This window comes from Bos taurus, chromosome 9 (assembly GCF_002263795.3).
Source record: "Bos taurus isolate L1 Dominette 01449 registration number 42190680 breed Hereford chromosome 9, ARS-UCD2.0, whole genome shotgun sequence".
NCBI lineage: Eukaryota > Metazoa > Chordata > Mammalia > Artiodactyla > Bovidae > Bos > Bos taurus.
Genome location: NC_037336.1, coordinates 95034907 through 95059737, shown reverse-complemented (window position 1 = coordinate 95059737; position 24831 = coordinate 95034907). Strand labels below are relative to the sequence as shown.

Genomic DNA, 24831 nt, shown 5'->3' with positions numbered 1-24831 from the left:
GAGGTGTTTCACTCAAGCAAGGAAACCCGCAAGGAAACTGAAGGCTTCAATTAGTCAAACGTTCCCACCTTTGCGAGAGGTTTCTCATTGACCTCAAGTGTAAATGACTCGTGTCATCACAGCTCAAACAGCAGCTGTTAACTCAAGAGTCAACTTATAGCAAGACTGGCCTGGACTTTTGGGGGTAAATTGTATGGAAGCATAGCGTACATATGGGGCTTCCCAGGTGGCACTGATGGTAAAGAACCCGCCTGCCTATGCAGGAGACACAAGAGATGTGGGTTCGATCCCTGGGTTGGGAAAATCCCCTGCAGGAGGGCACGGCAACCCACTCCAGTATTCTTGCCTGGAGAATCCCTAAGACAGAGGAGCCTGACGGGATACAGTTCATGGGTTCGCAAAGAGTCAGACTTGACTGAGCAACAGAGCACACGCACAGCCCACATATGGAACATGACACAAATCATAGGAACAGCTGGATAAATTCTCCCAAAGTGAATTCATCCCTATCGAGAAAAGCAGCTGCTCTGAATGACAAAAACGTGCACCTTACGAGCAGCACCTTCCTAACCAGCACTCGGACCACTGTCCCCCCGACTTCCCTCCCCCTCAGTGACTCTGGAATCAGGCTGCCCCATCCACCTGGTCCCAGCGTGGCAAAGACATGGGGCAGAGCCATAGCAAAGCTGCAATGGTCATGGATGTGAGCGACAAATACACCTCCGTTGTCATCACCCACCAAGAGTCTAGGGTCATTTGTTTTTGCAGCTAACCTAGCCTATGCTGACTGGTGCAGTGTGTGCATGATGTTATATACACAGAACGGATACACTATTTAATAACCATCACAGCATGAAGATCAGGCAGTCAAGGACTTCCCTGGTGGTCCTGTGGTTAAAACTTTGTGTTTCCAATGCAGGGGGCATGGGTTTGATCCCTGGGTGGGGAACTAAGATCCCACATGCTGCATGGTGTAGCAAATAAATAAATAAATACTTCACTAAAAAAAAAAAGAAAGAAAATCAGCCAGTCAGAAGAAGCGCCCACTGTGCCCTGAGTTATCCTTTAGTTGTTGGGTCTTGGGGATGAGGGATGAGGGCCAGGACTGGGAGGAAGAGAGACCCAAGGGGTTCAGAGCAACAGCCACTAGCTGTTGGTACAGAGGTATTTCAGTCCCACTGTGCCTGTTTCCCAGATGACAGCAGACCTAAATAGAGGCATTTCTCAGCTCTTCTCGTGAGCACACGATTTCTCAGCACAGGATTCTTACCTTAGATGTGTGTTAGACACAAGGTTATTTTCTTCTCCATTAAAACATTACAGTCTTCAGGCTAGAGTATTTTGCAACTGCTGTCTTCATCATCATACGTATCATCATTATTAGTGACTTGGCATGACTCCACTGCACATCTCAGTAACACACCCCTAACCTCAGGGAAAGGAAGGAAAACCTCGAACATACGCAGGATAAGATTTGGATGCCAAAGGGCTGCAGAGCCCAGACAACACCAGGAGACACAACTGTGGCTGTGGATATCATTTGTTGAGGTGACATGGCTAGGATTATTAGGCCCACACTTGCTAAATAAGGCATTGACAATACCAATCCTTATTTCCAAAGAATGTATTTAACAGATTCACTAGAAACAAAGAAAGCACACAACACCTGCCAACCCATGGCTAAGCCCCAAATTGAAAAACAAACCCAAGATCCAACCCACTGACTGCACGAAAACTAAACGTTATTCTAAAATCTGGCTGAACACGGGAGATCCGTGAGCAGTTCTGAGTCAGTGTGTTTATACTCCAGGACTTCTGATGGACATTCATTCTCGGCAGAGCGGAAGTGCTAGTCACCTGCCAGCTGCCACAGTGATTGTAAATTCCTTAGCCCTAACAAAGTTTACATCAATTGGGCAGAACACAACACTTGCACTGCATTGTTGTAAGCACTACAACATCACTGAGCCTAGAATTCAAGACCTCACACTGACAAAAACTAGATTTTCAAATTTTTCCATACAGACCATATCCTAGTCAACTCTGCAGCTTCCACTGCAGTTCACAGACTGCCACAAAGTGAGTGCTCACTGCATGTGTGCTAAGTGAACACACAATCCTGAAGATAAACAGACCAATTTGTCCATTTCTGGGGCAGACTCAATATAACTATGACTGTATGAAGATAATATAACTATCCGTGTATTAAGAGCACTGAATGAATATTCTTTGACAGTTAAAACTGGAGAGTAGAACCAATGCAGATAAGCTGAAGTCATGTCCATTTTTTTAAAAGTTCACAGTCACATGTTTTCTGTTGATTTATGCACATGCTGGTGACTTTAAGTCACAATATAACTTAAGATGGAGTAGGACATGGCACCCCACTCCAGTATTCTTGCCTGGAGAATCCCATGGACAGAGGAGCCCAGCGGGCTACAGTCCATGAGGCTGCAGAGAGTCGGACACAACTGAGCACACACATTATACTGTCTGTGTGATTCCAAAGTATTATCAATGCCGTATCCTAGCAGCCATTCAGGATGCTCACTTGAATCAGGAAATTCTTAAAAGGCTGTGGAGCAATTTAGAAAAGAGGTCTCAAAGCTCACTCAGAACCTGTCCGCTCCTGCTTTGCACATAATTCTAACACACTCAGCTAGTGGGCCTCTGAGGCCTCCCTATGGAAGCAGAAGAAAATCAGAAGAGGGAAAAGGCCCCTGCCTGGCTGAAGAGGGTAGTGCCGCTGAGGAGCTGGAACTGGGCAGGTGGGGTCAAGTGACCAAGAAGGACACCTAAAAAGAGATCTTGGGATCTCAGGAGAAGCTAGATGTGGGGAAGACAGAACAGAAATGGCAGGCTTAGCATCCCATGTAGACTGAGGCTTGAGGCTGAAACACTGGGAAAAGTGAGTGGAAGCCAGACTCAGAGAAGCAGAAACCAGGTGTGAGAGAGCAGCCTGTTGCCACCCAGCAGGTCCTCTTAGTCAGGTCAAGTGTCCAGGGCAAGGCAGCCTTGTGTCTTTCACCCTCCCCTCTCCCCTATCCCACAAACCAGGAAGGTGATTGCATTTTCCTCCACTCCCAGTTCTCTGCAACTGGGTAGGAGGCAGAACTAATGTGTGGGAAAATGATTCTTTTAACACATTTTAATTGTGTGCTTACCACAGGCCAGGTACAATCAAAGGGGCAGGGGATCCATTAGTCAATCAATTGGATTTCTGCCAGCATGGAACTTAGCTTCTATAGCGTAAGAAACAAGGGTTGCAGATGAATTGAATGTGGGTGCTGCAGCTTAATTCTGCAAAGTCTCAGGGTCCCCTGGTCAAATCCTTCCTAGGAGGATGGGAAATGGTTTTTAGCTACTGGGCTTTGGAGAGGGTGTGGTAAAAACAACAGAAATCGCAGCCCCCAAAGCCAAAGTTTTTAACCTCAGATCGAGTGCAAGCTGATACACCTATCCAGCCCTTCTTGGAGAGCCACTGAGAATTCCCCAGGGCAACCACTAATTTTTATAAAGACGCTTGTCTACAAGTTAAAGGTATGCCTACATCATTCTGGTTAAGGCTGCCAGGAAGTGTGCAGCATTTTACAACATTTTCTACCCCAAACAATGTTTTAATGGTACTTGAAGGGGAAAAAAAAAATTATATGGAAAACCTACTTCCCCAAAGGTAAGCTTCGTTCAGATCTAAAGTTTCCTAATTCCGGAACCCCCAAGGGGGCTGCAAACAATATCTCAGACAGCCCATCACGTTCCGAAATCACTTTACTATTTGTTACTAGGTGTCCAAACCGGCTTACTTGTTCAAACGAATCCAACAGGGTACAAACTTCAGGGAGGGGCCAGGACAGCCCTTCCCCTCCCGGCCTGACTTTTTCCAGTTTGTTTTGTTTTAGCTAAGGCTGTTGGAAGAGACTCTTGAGAGTCCCTTGGACAGCAAGGCGATTCAACCAGTCAGTCCCAAAGGAAATCACTTCTGAATATTCATTGGAAGGGCGGATGCTGAAGCCGAACCTCCAATCGTTTGGCCACCTGATGCGAAGAACTGACTCATTGGAAAAGATCCTGATGCTGGGAAAGACTGAAGGCGGGAGGAGAAGGGGACCACAGAGGATGAGATGGTTGGATGGCATCACCGACTCAATGGGCATGAGTTTGAGTAAACTCCACTGAGTTGGTGATGGACAGGGAAGCCTGGTGTGCTGCAGTCCATGGGGTCGCAGAGTCGGACACGACTGAGCGATTGAACTGAACTGTCCAGGGAGCTGCCGGGACACCCTGGTGGAGGGAAGGTGTCCCCGAGGAGACGCGCGGCTCCCTGACGGCGGGAGGAGGGGCGGGCCCCATCCCGCGGGCACTGCAGGTACCCCGAGGCGCACAGGCCCGAGGGAAAGGGCGGTGCCCTAGAGGAGGCGGGGTGCAAGCGAGGGGGCGCGGTCTGAGCGCGGGGGCGGGGTCTGAGCGCGCCTGCGCAGTGCGCTCCACTAGGGGAGGCGGCGGCGACGCGCGGGCGGCAAGATGGAAGACTACCAGGCCGCCGAGGAGGTAACGCCCGGTGGGCTACAGGACGGGCGGCGGCCGTGAATGCGGGGTGCGGGCGGGCGGGCGGCAGCAGCCAGGGCCGTGTGCGGGCACCCGGGCTGCCTCTGGGCCTGGGCGGTGGCCGTTCCCGGCGCCCCGCCGAGCGCTTCGCGGACTCCGGGCGTCTTCGCCCTGCCCTGGGGGCCGGGGGCGCGGAGGGGGCGCGGCTCCCGTGGTTCCTCCGGGAGTGGGCTCCGCACGCCCGGACGCCTTCCTCCGGCGGTGCAACATCCCCCGGGGATCTCCTCTGCCGCGCCCCCGGCCCCCCGCGCCCCGGCCCTCCGCGTCCCCGGACCCCCTGCGTCCCGCGGTCCCCTGCATCCCCCGACCCCGGCCGTCACTCGCGCCCTTTACTCCGAGCGCAGACCCCTGCCCAGGCGGATGGAGGAGGCTGAAGGCCGCGTGTGCGTCTGCCGGCTGATGTTTGGGAGTCTCCAGAGTGACATGCACACCTGACCCGCACCCCCAGTTACAGCTCCCCAAGGGGCCCCCAGTCATGGATTTGCTGCTCTGGCCACGGGCAGCAGGCAGACGCGCCCGCGAGGAGAACCTGCCTTTTTGTCTTGGGTTCCTCTCCTGCTCTCCACGCTGTGCGCACGCCCACCACGGTGCGCACGCCCCCGTCGCTCACGTTTCATTTGACAAGACAGTCCAATAGCTACGATTTTGGTGGGGTGGTGGGGTGGTGGGGCGGGAGGTCATTGCCCGATTGAAGAAGTCGGGTAAAGCATACAGTTATTTGCCAGGCAGAAGGTATTCGTTGTTAACGTGTGCTATGTCCTGGCTTTCCTTCCAGCTGAGGAGCATTCAGGGAATGATAGCTGACGGCTGCTGCTCTCACAGAATGGTTGCCCCTTTTCTTCTCGCTAAATAGTTCTGGTTGAAGTACAAATAATGAAGTACAAACAATGGAGCCCTGTGTATTATGCAGCCTTCCTAACCAGCACGACCTTCTATGGTAGTGTCACCATCAGTGTCCGAAGGGTGGTAGCAACCTAGGGAATGTTTAGGGAGAAGCCACAGTTCAGGAGCGGGTAGCCACGGAAAAGCTTTTCCCTGTCAACTGTGCAGTCATTGGAGAATGGCTTGTATTACAGGAATTATTGAGTAACTTTGAAAAAGTAAATATAGAGGAAGTCCTTCAAACCGGAGTTTTTAATACTCTGCCTTCTCATTCTGGCCCTCACCAAGGAGGTGGCTCAGTGACTTCCTTATTCCAGAACTCAACTGCATATCTGAGAAATGAGGGGGCTGAACAGAATGGTGTGTGTTTTACATAAGATAAAGCCCTGGAGGCTGAGACCATGACTGTCTTCTCTCTAGTAGGCCTGCCTTCCGTGTTTGCTGACCTACACAGCCAGTAGGTCAGTAACAGCCCTACTGACCCCCACGTCTGCTAACTTCATGTAGACACCTGCATCTTTGTAACTCTTCTCCGTTCATCTTTCCTGCAGAAGCTGAAACTGCCCAGTGGATTCTGTACAGCTGCTGTACTTTCCACTAAAAGTCCACTGAAATGCCCCTCACCCTTTCTCATATTTTAACCACATGGAAACTTACACAGGGACTTTCTGTATGGTTTAGAACCACTGAGGCCTCTTGGAAGGATCTTTTAAACTTGGAGAAGTAATTTAAGATACTACAGATTTTCGTTAACTTGGTGAGCTGGCTTTGTCTCCAAGCATGACTTCTGAGTACAGTGGGTGAGGGGCTTCAGGCAGTCAGCTCCTGACTCTCCTGGGGAGGAAGGGGCATTGCTGGAACTGGGCTTCAGTGGTCAGCGGCCCAGCGGGGAAGAACGCTCCTTGCCCACCTCTCTGCCTTTGTCCCACCAGGATGCATTGGGGCTGAGGGCCGGGGCTGCCCCCTGGAAATTGCTTATAGAGCTCAGGAAATGAGGTTCCTGGACTCTGGGAACCTTGTACCCATTCAGATGCACCGCATGTAAAAAGAAAGAAAACCACTAAAGCTCCTGGCACTAGACGACTGCTGGCAGCCTGCCTCCCAGGTCATCTTGACATGCTGGCTGAGAACTGCCGTGCCTTCAGCTGACTATAGTCCTGAAGCCAGACAGAGTTGAGAAAGAAAATATTAACCGGAAATAGGAAAGTCATTGTAAATTTTACCACTAAGAGTGGTTTCAAAATCCAAAACGTCTTATGTTTCAAACCTCCTGATTAGTTTACATTAGGAAAAGAATTAATTCATACAAAAGTTGAGTAACTCATTGAACATCCATATTTGTTAATGATCCTCACAGCCGGCTGAAATGGATGGACAGGTTGAGATCTAAAGTGAACTTAAGTCTTAGTCTTATGGGTCATGGCATGATTAAAAAGAAAAGCCAAAAAACCTTGAAACCGTATACATGTACTCTAAGTCTCCTGCCTCTCACTAGCTCTGTGGTCCTCAGAGCTACTTAATGTTTTTCTCAGTAAAATGAACAGCCTGGTTAGATTATTTTTAAGGTCTTCATTTCTGAATTATATTCATTACCTAAATTTGCATTAATCAGTGTAGTGGGAAAGGATCTTTTAAATCAATCGGGCTTAAATACTTTTTTTCCCTTACAGACTGCTTTTGTTGTTGATGAAGTGAGCAACATCGTAAAAGAGGTAAGAGGAGAAATGCTTCCTTTTTGAATGTTTGATTAATGGCTTATATGAGTGAAAATAATGTGTTTTAAATACTATCTTGGAATTGTTTCAGCTGAGCCTGTGTGTTTTGGCATTTCAAATAACAGTTGTTACTTCAATGAATATCTAGATAAGAATTACTCCCATATTATGTAAATTATATATTTTGAGACAGGAAATTTTATATACTGGCATTATTATTGTCACTAAAGCTTGGTTCTATAACCTTTTAGCATAAAAGACTCATGATATACAAATAAACATTTCTAATGTTTAATGAAGAGTGAATATTAAAAAATTGAACAACTTCTAGTCACTCAAGACCTGGTGCTGCACTTGGGGCTCTTTTTTTTTTTTTTAACATTCCTAAACCATCCACTTTATTGACCATGGTACCCCCTTTAGATGATAAGAATGGGAGTCAAAAAGGCTATTTGCTCATTCATTCAAAAATACATGTCAAGGGTGCATGCAGGGGACTGACGCCCAGAGAGTTTACAAAATTGGGGAGGGGAGGGCATTTATCGGATAATCACACTGCGTTCCTCGTGTGGTACTGTGAGGGATTACCCATCTAGTGAGCTCAGAGCTGGGATCTGGAGAAAATAGAAGAGTAGGGTTCCTGTGCTGTGTTGTGCTTAGTTGCTCAGTTGTGTCTGACTCTTTGTGACCCCACGGACTGTAGCCCGCCAGGCTTTTCTGTCCATGGGGATTCTCCAGGCAAGAATACTGGAGTGGATTGCCACGCCCTCCTCCAGGGGATCTTCCTAATCCAGGGATCGAACCCAGATCTTTCAAACTGCAGGCGGATTCTTTACCGACTGAGCTACCAGGGAAGCCCAAGAATACTGGAGGAGGTAGCCTATCCCTTCTCTAGGGGATCTTCCCGACCCAGGAATCAAACCAGGGTCTCCTGCATTGCAGGCGGATTCTTTACCAGCTGAGCTACTGGGGCAGCCCCAGGAGTAGGGTTAACTTAGCGAAAAGAGGGGAACAGATATTCCAGACTGAACAAGTGCAAGGGCCCTGTGGTAAGGAACGTCCTGGTGTGTCTGAGGGATTTGTAGGGAGGTGGGGGTGTCTGGACTAGTGCGGGGCGCTGGGGAGAGCGCCTGGGGCAGGAACGAGGCCAGAAACAGCGCATAGTGAAGCTGGGGGCTCAAAGACGGTCATTAGATGATCTCAGTTGGACAATACCATTTGAAGTTTTCTATATGATTTAGAGTTGACTTTAATGCAAACTGTTGTTAATGCAAGTTATTGACAAATGCCAGAGTGATTAAAGAACTACAACCTATTTTTATGAACATCATCAAAAAGCAAAATGATTAAAAAAAAAAAGCGAAGTGATCTTGTTCTGCCATATACAGTATTGCACACGAGGCATCATTTTCTAGTTGCTTTGCAGGATCTATAACACTCTGCTTTTCATTGTTGTTCAAAATACAGTGTTTCTTAGGAACACAGTGGGGAGCAGGAAGATGGGTGAATTTCACTAGAGCTGTGAGAAGGGGAGTTGGTTTGTTAGGAAGTCTCCTTGGGTCTCACTTGTTTTCTGCACAGTCTTTGACTTGGTTGCCAGGCAGCAAGTTTGATACTACTGCAGCCAGAGCTTCCCAGTCTCCCTGGAAGCACAAGTAACATTGCGGTTGGTGTTCCTTTCACGATGACCACCCGATCACTCACTTGAGCAGCTTTTTCTGCCCCTGGGCAGTAGGTTAATTCTGTACTCAAGCTATTATTATTAAGTACTGCATAGTAGTAAACTTGGATGGGTCCAAAATTAGAGGAAGGTTTTCCTCCCTCCCTGAAAAGCAGTGAATTCCAAAGTGAATGTGGAGAGAACGGCCGGAGTTAGTGGTTTAGCTTGAGCACAGCCCCCACTTTGACAGAGCTGCTCGCTCAGCCGTGTCCAACTCATTGTGACCCCACGGACTAGCCTGCCAGGCTCCTCTGTCCATGGGATTATCCCAGCAAGAATACTGGAGTGGGTCAATATTTCCTCCTCCAGGGGATCTTTCTGACCCAGAGGTTGAACCTAAGTCTCCTGTACCTCCTGCATTGGCAAGTGGATTCTTTACCACCGAGCCATCTGGGAAGCCCCATTTGACAAAGCTGAGCCCAGACCTATTAATACCTTTGTCCCCTGAAACCAGGACAGGCATAAACATAAAAGGCCCAGAAAATCATAGAATAGGAATATCCTCACTACCAGCTTCACCAAGAGGTGAGGCCAGGGATCATGTGTATTCCTGAATAACCCCTGAAGCACACAGCGTGAACTGTCCCAGAATACAGCAGAGAAGAGAAGATAAGCAGTTTCATAATAAAAAATGTGTCACAAACTTAAATAAGGTTTTGAAATAGAGCAGTTCTTTAGTTTTCTGAAAAACAAACTTCTGTGATGACATTACCAGAAAATGCCGAATAAAGGAAGTATTTGTAAATACATGATTATCTGGATAGGTTTGTACATTGTTGATTATACAACCCACAAAGATTCCTCTATCTACTGTACTTCTAAGAAAGCAATGGAAAAAAAAAAAAGCAATGGGCAAAGGGAGTATTTTCTAGCCTCAGTGGGAAGAAAATGCATTGCTTATCTCTAGATAATTAATCACAACAGCAAACATTAAATTCAGTCAAAATGTTTAAAAAATTTGACAGATGCTATATAATTACGTATTTTAAAAAATGAATAAAGAGGGCTTTCCTAATGGCTCAGTGATAGAGTCGGCCTGCAAGTTCAGGAGATGGGTTCGATCCCTGATCTGGGACGATCCCATATGCCAAGGAGCAGCCGTGCCTGGGTGCCACAGCTGTTGAGCCTTTGCTCTAGCGCCCGGGAGCCACAACAACTGAGCCCACATGCCACAAGAAAAGAAGCAATGAAAAGTCCAAGCACTGAAACTAGAGAGTACCCCCTCTCATCCCAACTAGAGAAAAAGCCCTTGCAGCAGCGAAGATGCAGTACAGCCAAAGATAAATAAATAAAAATGTTAAAATGAATAAAGGGACCTCTTGATAGCCCAGTGATTAAGAACCTGCCTTCCAATGCCAGGGACACGGGTTTGATCCCTGGTTGGGGAACTAAGATCCCGTGTGCCATGGAGTAACTAGACCCACACACTGCAACAAAGATCCCAAGTGCTGCAACTAAGACCCAGTGCAGCCAAAACTTTAAACATGATAATCAAAGTGAAAGATAAAGCATTCAAATGGAATGTCATACTGCTAAAAGGTATGTCTGCAAAGGAGTCCTCAGGGTTCCCAACAGGCTTGCTTTCACTTTATGCAAAGTGTAACTCGGCAGTTGGTAGGGCGCAGTGCTCACTGTGCTGGCCTCAGGAGTGGCCCGAAGGGGTGCTGTGCCAACACTGACCGGCTGTGCTCTGTCTTCCAGGCCATAGAAAGCGCCATCGGTGGCAACGCCTATCAGCACAGCAAAGTCAATCAGTGGACCACAAACGTAGTGGAGCAGACCTTAAGCCAACTCACCAAGCTGGGGAAGCCATTTAAGTACATCGGTAAGGCACCTTTGCTTCTGGTGGGTGGTGGTGGTGGTTCTTTAAGTACCGCTGAGAGGGAGTCTGTGAGAGGAGGCAGCAGAGGCAGTTCCCGGAGGAGCATGTCACCGGCCTGTGCACACCCACCTGGGCTGCGTGGCTGTGGGAATGACTGCGGACCACGTCCCAGGACGTCACAGCATTTCAGATCCGCTGCTTTTAGAGTAAGCACGTGGTGAGGTGTCAGCTTCCTAGGACCAGGCGCTCTACCCCTACAATCATTTTCATTTTGAACGTCAGCCATGTGATCTAATACACATATGAGGACAGAGAGGAATGTGTTGCCAAGTAGATTCCTCTAATAAAAGTTTGTTTTTCTTTAGTGACCTGTGTGATCATGCAGAAGAATGGAGCGGGCCTGCACACGGCAAGCTCGTGCTTCTGGGACAGCTCCACCGATGGTAGGTTTTCCTTCCCCAGGAAGGCTTGTCCCCGGCATGTCCCTGAGGGACCCTGCTGAGATCTAGACTATTCAGACCCATGTTTTAGGAAATGTGTGTTGGTTGTTTCATGTCTCTGAATGCATTATTTATTAGTCACCTTTTAAAACGTTTTATAGAAGAGAGACGGGCCAACCTTCTTTATTGGCTACAGAGAGTTGAGTACTGAGCGTTTGGCCTGATCCTGAGAACTCGGAAGGCCTGGATCTTCCGGTTTTCAGGGCAACGCGCCTCCTTCCCCCCGCAGGGAGCTGCACCGTGCGATGGGAGAACAAGACCATGTACTGCATCGTCAGCGCCTTCGGCCTGTCCATCTGACAGCCGCCCCGCCCGACCTCTCTCCTTCCACCGCATCCCTTCTCTCCCATCTTCTAACCACCAGCCGGCTATTCAGCGATCTCCTTTCTCATCCAAAGTGTGTTTTTGTGGCACTCTCAACATGTAGAGAAAACAACAAATAACCACACTGCTCTCTGTGACCTGCACACCAAGTCAGAGGCGGCGTCACCGCAGGTAGGCAGGAGCCTGTCCTGCCGCTTGTCTTAACTCTGAATGTTTCTTCTCAAAGGTGCTAAAAGCCGAAATCTGCTAGTGTGAAACTTTCTCTACTCTCTGAAACGAATCAAATACACTAATTTTCCATACTTTGTACTTTTTGTTAGAATAATAAATTATTCCGATTTAAAGTGTGTGTTTTCTTCATTGTCTAAATAGTATCACAGGTAAATCCACCATATTTAGTTACTGGCTAGAATTTGTAAAACTGTAAAAAAGCAGGAAAGGTTGCAGTTCTGCTTTGGTTCTCTCCAGTACGGTGAACATGCTCATTGACCACCCGGGGGCTGGGGGCTCTTGACTGCTCTGCTGTGTCCTGGCTGGATTTCTGCCCCGAGCATCAGTCACTCTTCACTCTCAAGTCCTTTCTCTTCTAGAGCTTCAGGGGCAGGAAGTGGGCAAGCTGGACATTCTTTTAGCCAAAGGACTGGAAGCCACACTGTCGGCCCAAACCCGACCCGTAACACAGCAGCTTCTACTCATCAGTTTTTCAGTAGCAATCACAACAAACGTGTTTTAGTACTTTACTGCTTACGCACTGTTTTCACAGTGGCTCATTTTGTGTCCACAATAATTAGCCCATTAAGGAGTCAGAAAAGGTGTTGGGAGGTTATCTGATTTAAAGTTATATCCAAGTTAAGTGAGGGGGGGGCCAAACCCTGGTCTTACCTCGCCTTCAGGGCTCATCCAGGGCCACGTTTACAACAATAGACACACCTTTGCATCACCTGCTGAACTGGAAAAAGCCCTGCTCTCGTCCCTAAAGTGCCTAAATGGTCACCTTAACGCCACATGCAAAGAGGAAGCCACTGTACATAAACAGGATCAAATATTAACAGTGTAGTAGCATCCACCAGAATGGTAGTAAAAAGCTAAAGATTCACACGACTTGAAGAAAAACCAGAGTAGAGAAACGCAGTCTCAATGAAGCCACTCCCACAGTGTGAATCTGCCGTAAATAAACGTTTATTGACTTCTGATTACAGTGATCATTCTGTGACCCGGGGTAGTGTGCTCGCTGACGCACTTCCAGGGTCTAATATTCAGCTCTAGCTTTCCCATTGAGCCTAAGATTTAGAGTTGTTTTATTTTACAAACATTTACAATCCTTTTGTAAAAAGGCAGTTTCCAGTAGCAGAAAATCCTTCTGTGTTTCATAGTCTGGCGTTACATTCTTGTGTCCTACGTCCAGTCCTCAACGAGATGTCCCTTTTCCTCACCCCTTCTCTAAGCTTCGGTGTTCTTCCCTGTGAAGAGGATTCCAGGAAATAAGGTACTGACCACGTCGTACGTAACATACTGAACAGTAACTTTACCTTGAGTAAACAGTTCACAGAGTACTTGAGGCTGGTGACATTTGTCCTGTAACCTGCCCATTTAGCAAGCTGGCTTTACATACTGAATCTGAACTTTTACTGCAATCTGTAATTATGTACAGGAACAATCTTACAAACCTTGAATATATTTTATATATCCCCTTCTTTAGCCTTTCAAATGGGGCTTAAGAGAGAAAACTGCATCACTGCGCTGCTTTAATGATTTAATAATAAATCAAGCGGACCTTTATCCTCATGGATAATGAAGCTCTCTAGGGAAACTGAAAGGTCTGTGGTCATCTTCCAGGTTCCCCAGACTAGACCAGTATAAAAAATTATCCCCAAGATGATGTTATTCACGCCGTTACCATGGAAGAACTAAAGTCAGCCCTTTGGATTTTTAATTTTAGTTTACAGAACTCTGATAACCCTCCAAGACCAAAAAAATAATAATTTTCCTGCTACCATCTAAGGTTGCTGGCAGACTTTAGTGTTATAACCTAGTACCTATGGCACATGCTAAATGCTATATACTTTAAGCACATTTTTACATGGAAGATGTAATATGTTGACATACATGATACACCAGAGAAGATAAATTGAAAATGCATGATTTAATAAAGAACCATTTCCCCCTAAAGTACTTTCTTTTATAACTTCCTTGTTTCCAATCTAGTTACAGAAAGTTAATAAATACTCCCTTATTTTTCATTTCACTGACCTGATGCTATCAAGAATCAACGTACGAAGATCAATCATCAGTTAACAGTTACACTACAGGACAAGAATAAGTTGTAAAAATGCCTAAATGTGTACAGCTAAATGCCTCAGATACTTTACAATTACTGGTAAAAGCGTTCCAAATTATGGACAGTTATAACGATTAAAACTTGTAAACTGTAACATACTAGAATACATTAATCAGCACAAGTAACTTTTCATCAGTTTACATAAAATTACTTATATGAGTCTTAATAGAAGTAAGTTTGGTAACAGAAAATTTTTTCAATACCTCTGAATATACAGAATCAAAAAAAAGGAATCACATCATTGCAGATGTAAAAACCAGTAAACTTGAATTACCCTTGCAACAACACAACTGTTTGAATTCAAACTTTCTTATTTACAGGGTTTTAAAAACAAATATAAATGGAATCCATATTAAAGGTACGTTAAATTAAGAAGAAAAGTACAAAGTCATAATAAATAGTCTTTCAGGAAGCTCTCTAAGGCCCGGCACTACCTGAAGAGGACTATGCCTTTGAGCTCTGCGTGGTAGCTGGAGAGTCGATGCATAGATGGAGAAAGTGGAGGCGCTGTTTGCAGGGCGGAACAATCACGTCCCTACCTGTTGTGTTTGCCCAGATGGCATGCATCAGGATGTCTGCAGTGCTCACAGGTGAACCGTTCAAGAGACGAGTGTGCACGCCAGAGGAAAGGCAAAGGAGACAGCTCCACCTCCCACACTTGGCCTTGATAGAAAGGAGCTGGGGTCTCCAGGGCCTTCTGCTGGATTCAGCAGCTCCAGACGGCACTTACGCAGAGCAGTTCACCCGTTTACCTGACGACCGTGTGAAGCTCACGAGGCAGGAATGATTCCCCACAAATTACCTTCTCCCCAAAGATGTTCTTCCATAAACCATCTAAAAATATGTTACCTTCTTGCACCTAGTTTCCAAATGTGAAGCTGAAGAGCTTTTTGGCAATAACGAATCTGTAGTATTGTTATCAGTCACTTGTTTAGCTTTTATTGAAAAAAAAAAAAAAAAAGCTCTACAGGAGTATCGTCCTTAACAGAGCTACTACTGCTCAATGGAATTTCATGGGTACCCTCCTCCCCACCCCAACCACAGGGGCCTCATCCATATTCATGACATAAGGCTCACAGACCTCTAGAAGACTCGTGACAGTGAGACCCTTCCCTGTCAACTGGAGCTGACGACCTGTCAATCCTTAAGGAACCCTGTCGAACCCTCCTCAGAACTCCTGAGACCCTGGCTCTGCTTTGGTGGCGGTCTTCACCTCGAACCTGCCCACCCAGCCTCCCTCTCCCCCTCAACAGCCCTTGCGTAGACGTCTCATAGCAACCGACCCCGGTGACCCGAAGTGGAGATGCGTGGTCATCCGGAGCCCCGGCCGCTCAGCGGGGAAGGACCGCCCTCATGGGGCAGCCTCAGAAATGGGCTTCCCTGTGAAGGGTTGACAGCTGGTGCCACGGGGCAGGGGAGAAAGGGAGCGAGAAGGGAGTGCCACCACGCTGCGGGCCACACTCACAAAGGCTTTCCGGGAACTCAAAATCAGCAAACCTTTTTTTTTAAAAGCACGTAATTCTCTCTACTAAGAACAGGAATGATTTCTTTCTTACCATTGAAAACAGCTTGTCTCTCATCTGGAATCTGAAAAAATGATTTGGCTAAAACTTTTTGTCAGGGCCTCTCTTCCCAAATAAACGCCATCAGTGTGACGGTAAATTTAGGCCCAACATTTAAATTAGCCCTCAGTTTTGGTTTTCCTTTCAAACATGTGTAAACGAATGAGGACCAGGGCGTCTCTGCACGTCAGACTGGTCCGGGTCCGGGGAAGGCAGGCCGGGGCGCGCTCGCCGGGGCCGGCGGCCGGGCCTCAGTCGCTCTCGGAGCCCTCCTTGTACTGGGCCCGGATGGCCTGGCCGTTCTGCAGGGGCATCTCTTCATAGTCACTCCTGTCACGGAAGAGACCTCTGACACCCCGGGCTCCGACAGCGGGGACTTCTCTCCACGCCGCGGCGCCATCCTGAGAGCCCAGCCCCTGCTGGCTCGCCCCATTCCTCTCGCTGCCTCCCCCTCCTCCAGCCCCTCCACCGCCAGGGCCTGCAGCCCAGAACCACGTGCGCAGATGCCCAGCAGGAAGGCACGCGGCCCCTCCTGAACCAGGGGTCGGAGACACGCCTGGGTGGATCAAAAAGGCCGATACTGTGAACAGCTCCACAGAAGGCTCGCCAGCCTCCTTGGTGAACGCACAGAGGCAGGCTGAGGGCTTCCCGCGGGACAGACAGCCTTTAGCAGAGATGGGACTTAACGTACCCGTAGATCACGTCGTCATCCGAGTCGTTGAGCATGGAGAAGGCAGGGTTGTCCTTCAGCTGCGACTCTGAAAACCAACAAGCATTGTCGTGTCATTAGCCCGGAGAGGCTGGGCGCTGTCCTGGGAAAAGGATGAGGGTCGGAGAGAGCTGGATTTCTGTCCTTGCCTCCACCGGTTACGGCCGGTGTCAGCCGGACAGGTGGTTCCGAGTCCTGGCAGGGGATGTGCTCACCTACAGGCCAGGACAGTGTGGGGAGGCTTGGTGGGAGCCTGGGGGGACTGAGCCCCCTGGAGGAGACTGCGAGCCAGCTGCCCCACACCCTGGAATCCTCCCAGGTCCTCACGAGAGCGAGGCCACCCTCCTACCTGGGGCTTGAGCTACCCCTGGTCCCGATCTGTCACCGCGGATGGGAGTACCAAATGCCGCCAGGGCCTTGGGCACGTACTGGGAACTCCTCCACGGACAGCCTGTAGCCGGGGTGCGCCAAGTGCTGCCTGGGTTCCAGAGAGCTTGCCCCCTTCTCATCCCAGGCGGGAGGGCTGCTGGGTTTGCTTTTTGGTTTGGTCCTTGGGGAGGTGGGCTGGGGGTACATAGGGCTTTCTTTTGATGGTCAGGGCACTCGTGTTCCACGGATCATTTCAGGGCACCGGGCGGGGGGAGTGTCATGATGCTCGTGTCAGGGCCCACCGACATGCTCGGTTCTTGCATGAGGGGCTGTGATGACACAGAACTTGCTGGGCTCCACCTGTAGCTCGGGGCTCACTGTGAGTGCCCACCTGGTCTCCCTGCTCCAGAGCAGGTTCTGCAGTCACGGCGCCCCTGCCAAGGGGAGGTGGGCAGGGAGTCAGGGGGCAGCTTACCATACAGGGCGTTCTTCGAGGGCGAGTACACAAAGGCCAAAGTGTAGAGGTAAAAGTTCAACAAGCCGTAGAAAGACAAGAATTCAGCTGGTGACAGCGGTCAAGGGAAGCAGCAGGCCCGGACACGTCTCCTTGCTGTTAGCCGGCCCCGCCCCCAACCAGCTAGGCCCTCGGGGGTCCATGCCCAGACGTCAGGGTGCCACAGGGCAGGTCCAGCCAGAGGGCACGGTAACCTTCCCGGGGCACCTGGAATCCCCAGGTGAGCTGTGCCCTCTCCTATCCACGGCAGGACCTGCTGCCATCACGTCACACACAAAGGGTGGGAAGGCCACACAGGTATGGGTGAGTCAACGGTGAAATGAAGACCTGGAAACAAGACTCTCAAACTGGTCCTTCTTAGACTTTTCTGAATTACAGACCCTTTAGAGAATCTGATAAAAGCTTAGTGTGAAACTCAGTTACCGAATTGTGAACAATCATGCATTGACTCCAAGGATGTAAAAAAGAGGCCCCACAAAAAGAACCCAAGACATCCAGGGTGAACCCCAAAGTGTCCCCTGATGGATGCCACCACTGAGAGCAGAGAGGGGAGCGCACAGCTGACCTGGTCATGCATCTGAAAGGGGGGTGGTTACTGCCGAGCAACGGGGCCTCCGGGATCACAGGAGCCCTGCCCTGAGACACCGGTGTCCCCCACAGCTGGACACACCTGGGAGATGCTAAGGGATGCCCTCTGGGAGAGAAGACTCCCGAGTCAGTGCTCGGCAGGGGGAGGCGGGCAGCCCCGGCCTATCCCAAGGGAGGCTCCGATGGTGACTTGCCCCACTCCAGTCCCCGCCCCACAAGGGGACAGCCGTGGCAGGTGCTGGGGTCCCCGGGCTTGACCCATCTGGCGAGCGACCCCCGGGGACGGCTGAGCCCCGCAGCCGCCTTGGGGCCTCTCACTCGGGGGGACAGGCGTGGAGCTCCCAGGGTATACTGGACTCTTGCCTCTTCCAGACGCTCAGAGGCCTGAAATGCTACCCACTCCACTAGGCTGTGTGCCTGACATCTTCCCAGAAAAGGATATAATTCTGGTAGTGAGTCGACAGTTCAGCTACGAAATTGTCCTGTAACACTTGTGCTCCGAACCTTAAATAAAGGATGACGATGCTGAAAAAAAAGGGAGGGAGGGAGGAACAATATGTAAAAACGTACCAAGAAACGGCATTAGCTTCATATGTCAATAAACTTGCTACTTTCGCTTACTCTAGTCACGATTATTTCTGCATGGAGACGTGCGTGTGCACACACACGCACGTGCACACATGCGCACACGGCCTCTCTGCTGACACGCATGACCGCAGGGTCCTGGTACCCAGAGCCCACCTCCCCTCCCTGAGGTTCAACCTCCGCTCCGGCCAGACCGACTGCTGAATACAATGTAAACCAGGTCTCTTCCCTCCCGGCCGAATGCCCTGCGAAGACCCCCCATCACAGAGAACGGAACCGGGCTCAACCTGACTTCCTGGCCAACCTTGCCCTCCCATCCTCCACCCCACACACTGGTATCCCCGAGCCGAGCTTCAGGGCCCGACTTCAGGCCGCAGATCCCCCACCCACCCTGCTAAAGCAGCCACAAGCCCCCAGCTGTCATCACACCTCTGTTTTCATTACAGCACTTCCGCTCTTTATTCATTGTTTTTTTTAAATCACCGCCTTCCTCCACTGGAATATAAACACTGCAACAGGGAGGAAGGAGCCTGCCCGCCTGTTCACCAGGGCAGGCGCTCCATAAACCTCTGTGCCAACGGGCCGATCCCCTTGAAAGTCAGATGAAGAAAGATCACAAAGCCTAGGAGCTTCAGGGAGTCGGTCCAAGGAGACGCGGCTCCCACGCAGTGGGCAGGGGCAACTGGAGGGCGACAATGTGCGGGGGTGGGGGGGAGTCTGTGCAGGAGGAGGTGAGCTGGGTGTGAGGCCGCACCGAGGGCTGAGGAGAGACGAGTGACAGCCACACACGCATCTCTACCTTCAGGTGAATGCAGAGGCAGAATACAACCCAGCTCGTTTTGAAATGCGGGCTGAGTTCACATGGCTTGGTGAGGGCGGCGAAAGAACCCGGAGGCCTCCAGGATCCCCCACCCCACATGGCTGGGACCCCAGAGCAGCGGTGGGGAGCCGGCCCCGGGGAGCCCTGAAGGGGCCCCACCAGGGTGAAGGGGCTGATGCCCACGTCTCTGCCGCTACCGAGAGCGGAATGCAGACACTACGCTTCTCTCAGGGTTTCAATCTGGGGAGCAAGGACCTGGGATTCATTCAAAGACACGGCCTTCCACGCCCCCCTCAGGTGAGGTTCAGGGACCCCAACTGGAGGGACGCAAACAAAAACAACTCCTGCTCACAGACCCGTCCGAGCACAGCACCTAATCCTCTGACCTTCTAATCCTCTGACCCGTGTTCTCCTGCGCCCGCTGCTTCCACAATCCTGTCTCCCCGGGGCCCTGCCTGGCGGGGGAGGGGCCTCTGACCCTGTGGACACCTGGCGAGGAGCACCCTAAAACTAACCCAATAGAAGGGGACAAAAGATACTCGGGACCATAGAACAAAAACTCACATTTGCTTCTTTCAAGCAATAAAGTCTCCTTCTTACCTGATGACGAGCACGACAAAAGTCAACGCGGTCAAGAATTTTAACCTGAGATCTGAAAGAGAAATACACACACGCTTCTTAAATCACCACACTGTAATTAAAATCCACTCATTCCAGAGATCTTAAAGACAAAAAGAAAGCCAAACTCTCCGAACAAAACCCCCTCCCATCTGGACTCCACAGTTAGTACCTGATGCCCAGGAAGACACGCTGTCCCACCTCCCCGAGTCTGGAAGGGTGCCCAGTGAGTCCGTGGCCATTACTATTTGGTTGTCACAGACTGGGGGGCAGGACCCTATGAGATCAGGTGACTTGCCTCGATTCAAAAAGAAGGAAACCCCCACCCCCGCCGCCTCACCCAGAAGGTACGATTCCAGAAGGATCCAGGCAGCTCCAATAGCCACACACATGGCCCCCCGGGGCCCCAGCTGACCTTCTGGGCTCCTCCTGCCCTCGCCTGAGGCACTGTCCACGTGGCCCAGTCACCCCGGCAGCCCTGCCGAGGTTCCCCCCGGCCCGAAGGTGCCCGCCACCCCGACCTGGCGGGCGGCCCTGCACCAGGGGTGGAAGACCAGCACTCACCTACGTAAGGCATGTGACCCAGCTCGGAGCAGGCCCGCACGATCAAGAACAAAAGGTATAAGATGTACACGACAGCCACCACCATGAAGAAAACCTTCACTCCCTGGCAGGAAACAAGACAGGCCCTTGAACGCCCATGGGGTCTCAAGGGCAGTCTTTCCCTCTGACGCCATAAGCGGGAAAGCCAAGCTTTTCTAAAAGGACCTGGAGTCGAGGGTCACTGCCGCGAGCAGCACAAGGACACGCGGACTCTTCTCGTGTGGCACAGGCAGCCGGCTCACCCAGGGGCGCACCCCGGTCCCCGCTCATCAGACGAGCAAATGCCTCCCTGGCGCATGGGCAGCTCTGGGCCTGGGGCCCAGAACATACTAGGTGCTCAGTAAACGTGGTGGCTCCTGCTTGCCCCTCCCCGGGGTGAGGGCCTGGCTCCCTGCCCTGCTCGGGAAGATTGCGACGTGGGTCCGGCCCAGATCTCAGCTTCTCTGGACCTCGGTTTTCTTCCGAGGACCAAGGGGACTGAACCAGACTATCTAGAAGACTCTAGGTTCTGCGACCCTGAGGCAGGGAACGCAGGACGACTCGTCTGCACTCGGGAGCTGTGACAGCGAAGCTGGCTGACGAAGGCCAGGCCCCACTGGGCTGGGTGCGTGGTGCCCCTCCTTCTGCAGAACCTCTGCGAGAGTTAAGCCTGTGCACCTGACACCCCCAACCCCCTCCTCCCGCCCCGGCACTTCCTTCTCAGAGCCAGGACTGCCCTGCACAGTCAGTAGACAAAGGGTCTCCTCTGCCTCCTCAGAGCCTGTGACTTCGGCCTGGGCTCGGTTTTCTCATCTGTAAACAAAAAGGATTTCACGGCCTCCATCCTGGGCCCCTTCAGCTATCTCTCTAGAAGCCTGTGATTTCAAGGGTTTCCTTTAGTAACAGGACTAGACTGCTCGGTCTGTCCTTCCTGTGAGGACTCCTGAGCCCCTGGCCTCCCTGACTGCCGGGCTGAGGCGGGGACAAGTGACCAGAGCCGCGGTGACCCTGCCGTGCCGGAGCCCGGCCCAGCACTTCACCCTCCTTCTCTCTCTCAATCCTCACGACGACTCAAGGGAAGATCCCCTCACTGCCCATCGCACAGATGATGCAGGGGGAGGAGGGAGCGGCGGCCGTGGCCCAGGACCGTGGGCTTCACCCGCAGGCCGGGGAAGCCTCGTCGGAGCACAGGACTGGCCTGTGACCTCGGGCAGGACGGGAATGTGACCTTGGGCAGACCTGCCCCACGTCCTCCCGTGAGAAGTGAGCAGTGACCGTACCAGACAGAAACTCCCTAACTGTAGATTAGCATCAGTTCAGTTCAGTCGCTTAGTCATGTTCGACTCTTTACAACCCCATGGACTGCAGCACACCAGGCCTCCCTGTCCATCACCGACTCCCGGAGTTTACTCAAACTCATGTCCTTTGAGTTGGTGATGCCATCCAACCACCTCATCCTCTGTCGTCCCCTTTTCCTCCCGCCTTCGATCTTTGCCGGCATCAGGGTCTTTTCAGATGAGTAGCCTGGAAGGTACAAACTCAACCAGCAGTGTCAAATGTCATCTGTCACCAGGGCTGCAGAATCTTCTCTGACAAGGTGTCAAAGCAGCTCCTTCCTCCCCCTTCCTTAGTGTCTCCACCATAGAGGGGCTGCCCTGAGGCCTCGCCCCTCAGGAGACACAGCTGAGAACCTTCCTGGGGCGTCCAGATTCCCCAAGGGTCCGCCCCGCCCCATCACAGCTCGGAGACAGTGTCTCCCCCATCTGGCCCAGGACACCTCCCCCTCCTCTGCAGCTCCAGGGGCACCCCGCCCTGCAAACCTACGACAGCATCCCAGGGCTAATTCAAAGACACAGAGAGGACAAAACAAACAAAGACACCGCCTCCCCGCAGTAACGGGGGCCTGCGGTCCACAAGGACGCACCTGGTGGGCCCCTGCACACTGCAACACTGGTCTCTATTTCCCACGCCTTCTCTCCCTCACAAGGTCACATATCCTTTGAGAGCAAAGGTTATGATGTGCTGTTCATAAGGCACACACTGACGACCTTCAGAACTCCTCAGACTCACAAGCAGTGGAGCCGAGAGGCTACGGGCACTCTGCTGCCAGAGTCCAGTTAAGGATCAGTGCTGGCACCAATCCCTGTGACACGTCTGTCTCAACCGCTTTTCGACACAGTATCATCATTCACTACACTTCTCTCCTTTCAGACAGCAGTTCCCACAAAGAACCACAGACTTGATCACCCTCTGCAAAGCTGCACCGGGAAATGTCAGAAGGTCACCTGGGGTCAGGATTCAGCTCCGGGGCTTGCCCTGCCCGGGGACAGGACTCCCATTCTCCCCCCGGCGGGGGTCCGGGTCACCTGGGGTCAGGATTCAGCTCCGGGGCTCGCCCTGCCCGGGGACAGGACTCCCATTCTCCCCGGCGGGGGTCCGGGTCACCTGGGGTCAGGATTCAGCTCCGGGGCTCGCCCTGCCCGGGGACAGGACTCCCATTCTCCCCGGCGGGGGTCCGGGTCACCTGGGGTCAGGATTCAGCTCCGGGGCTCGCCCTGCCCGGGGACAGGACTCCCATACTCCCCCGGCGGGGGTCCGGGTGCCCCTCAGCCCCAGGCACCTCCACGCCTGGGCGCCACGGAAGCTGCACCAGGATGGGTTGCCCATGAGGCACCTACATATCCCGGGCCTCGAAAGGAGGCCACACTCAGGGCTGGCTGTCATTTGCGTTAAATAAAGACGCTGGAATCCACCTTCCCAAAGTGCGAAAAATTTCAGGACTGAGACAGCGCAGCATCACCCGGAGGGCCAGGCCTTGGGGCTGTAGAGCTCGGGGGCCCACGAAGCCAGCCCCACTCTGCTTCAGAGAACTAAGTGAACAAAATGTTTCCTTAACTATTCTACAATGTTCCTAGAAATCGGCACAACCTCTGTGCCCTGGCGCTTCAACCATAAACCAAGGATGGGGAGTGACAATGTAGGGTTTATTTTTCCTACTATTCAAACACATTTCCCCCAGTTTTCCACCCATGACCTTTCTATGGCCCTTGTCAAATAACCAGTTAGCCAGCTTGTGTCAACGGCACAATTTAAGTTAAAAAATTGAGTCATTTTTTAAAACAGCAGTTAAAAAAAAAATCCACAGGTTTCACCAACAATCCTTACCTGAAAATTTCCTGTGTCAACTCGATACTGGTACATTGGATCATGTAATTCATTGACTCTAAAGATACGATGTTACAAAAAAAAAAGTCATAGATTAATAACTAGTTTATTTTATACTTTCTCTCACTTGGCTTTTTAAAAAAACTTACTAATATAATCTACTCATTGACCAACCATAAAAGATTTTTGAAAAGTAAACCTTGGTTTATGAGAAATCTCGAATTACCTACTGAACAAGAATACAACACAACTCAACGGCCCACAGTCCTCAGTATTGTAAAGTACAGTATTTTTCATTAAGAGAATCTCTATAATATTTCAACTTTGAGACTGATTTTCAATGGCACCCCACTCCAGTACTCTTGCCTGGAAAATCCCATGGACGGAGGAGCCTGGTAGGCTGCAGTCCATGGGGTCGTGAAGGGTCAGACACGACTGAGCGACTTCACCTTCCAGGCACCCTGTCTATGGCATGTATGGCACCAGCACACAGATGAGCACCCGAAGACAGCAATGTGCGCAGCCGCTCAGTCTGTGTCTGACTCTGCGACCCCATGGCCCACAGCCCGCCAGGCTCCTCTGTCCGTGGGATCTTCCAGGCAAGAATACTGGGGTGGGTGGCCATGCCCTACTCCAGGGAAAGACAGCAAGAAAGGTAAATATAAACTTCCATGAAACTCATTTCAAAATGACACTGGTCACTGAGATGACAGGTGGGCAGGGACAGAAGTGGACGTGAGCTAAGTCCTGCCATCATTGTGCCAAGAAATGAGATGTGCCAGCTTCTAAAATCATATCCCTGAGATGGAACGAGTTTCTGCAGAAAATTCTGTTTGGGTGAATCAGGCTGTTACTACGTTAGGCTTCTGTGCAGTGCCTTTTTACTGACAGACAGAAATATTAAAGATCAACTCTGGGAGCTGGTATGAGGATGGGAAGGTTTACAGACACAAACCAAAGGAGAGAATCAAAACATCCGGGGACAGTGGCGAGCCAGGAGCCAAATGGAGCATCATCCCTACAAATGAAGCCTCTGCCTCTCAGAAAGAGATATCTGAAATGACGTGGCCTTTTTCCTTTTCTTCCCGAGACCAGAAGAATCATGTGTATATACCTCTACATGCTGTTCAAGCAAAACTGAACCCTCAGCGCAAGTCACACGAGCAAGCCTTGAAACCCTGGGTGACAGAGGCCCTTCTGGATGAGCTCACAGAACACGGTCAACTCTGAGTCTGCCCACCGTGTTCAATGCTCGCCAAGACTGCGGTTTCACGCAGAAGAAAGTTACTCACGTCTGCCATATTCCGAGGGTAACAGAAGCCAACCACAGTAGTCCAACGATGAAGAATTTAGGCAAATAGAAAGTCAAACACTTCCTTTCTCCCTTTAAAAAAAAAAAAGTAAAAAATAGAG

General features: G+C 50.7%; 2 protein-coding genes across 4 annotated transcripts in view; one reads left to right on the top strand and one right to left on the bottom strand.

Moving 5' to 3' along the window:
- The first annotated feature begins 4499 nt into the window (after nt 1–4499).
- On the top strand, nt 4500–11912 carry DYNLT1 (dynein light chain Tctex-type 1). Its single transcript, NM_174620.2, is given in 5 exon segments — nt 4500–4548; nt 7158–7199; nt 10624–10747; nt 11110–11187; nt 11474–11912. Coding segments are annotated over 5 exon segments (342 nt in total). The 5' UTR covers nt 4500–4521; the 3' UTR covers nt 11545–11912.
- An 817-nt stretch (nt 11913–12729) lies between these two features.
- The window catches only part of TMEM181 (transmembrane protein 181), a 63200-nt gene continuing 51098 nt past the window's right edge, over nt 12730–24831 (bottom strand). For all 3 annotated transcript variants that reach the window (XM_002707841.7, XM_059889969.1, XM_059889968.1), the window contains 8 exons: nt 24711–24802; nt 23419–23476; nt 20236–20338; nt 19654–19705; nt 18091–18173; nt 17022–17111; nt 16160–16226; nt 12730–15798 (listed from right to left, as the gene is read on the bottom strand). In XM_002707841.7, the coding sequence (XP_002707887.2) occupies nt 15720–15798; nt 16160–16226; nt 17022–17111; nt 18091–18173; nt 19654–19705; nt 20236–20338; nt 23419–23476; nt 24711–24802 (624 nt within the window). In that variant the 3' untranslated portion in view covers nt 12730–15719. The remainder of the gene's footprint in view (nt 15799–16159; nt 16227–17021; nt 17112–18090; nt 18174–19653; nt 19706–20235; nt 20339–23418; nt 23477–24710; nt 24803–24831) is intronic.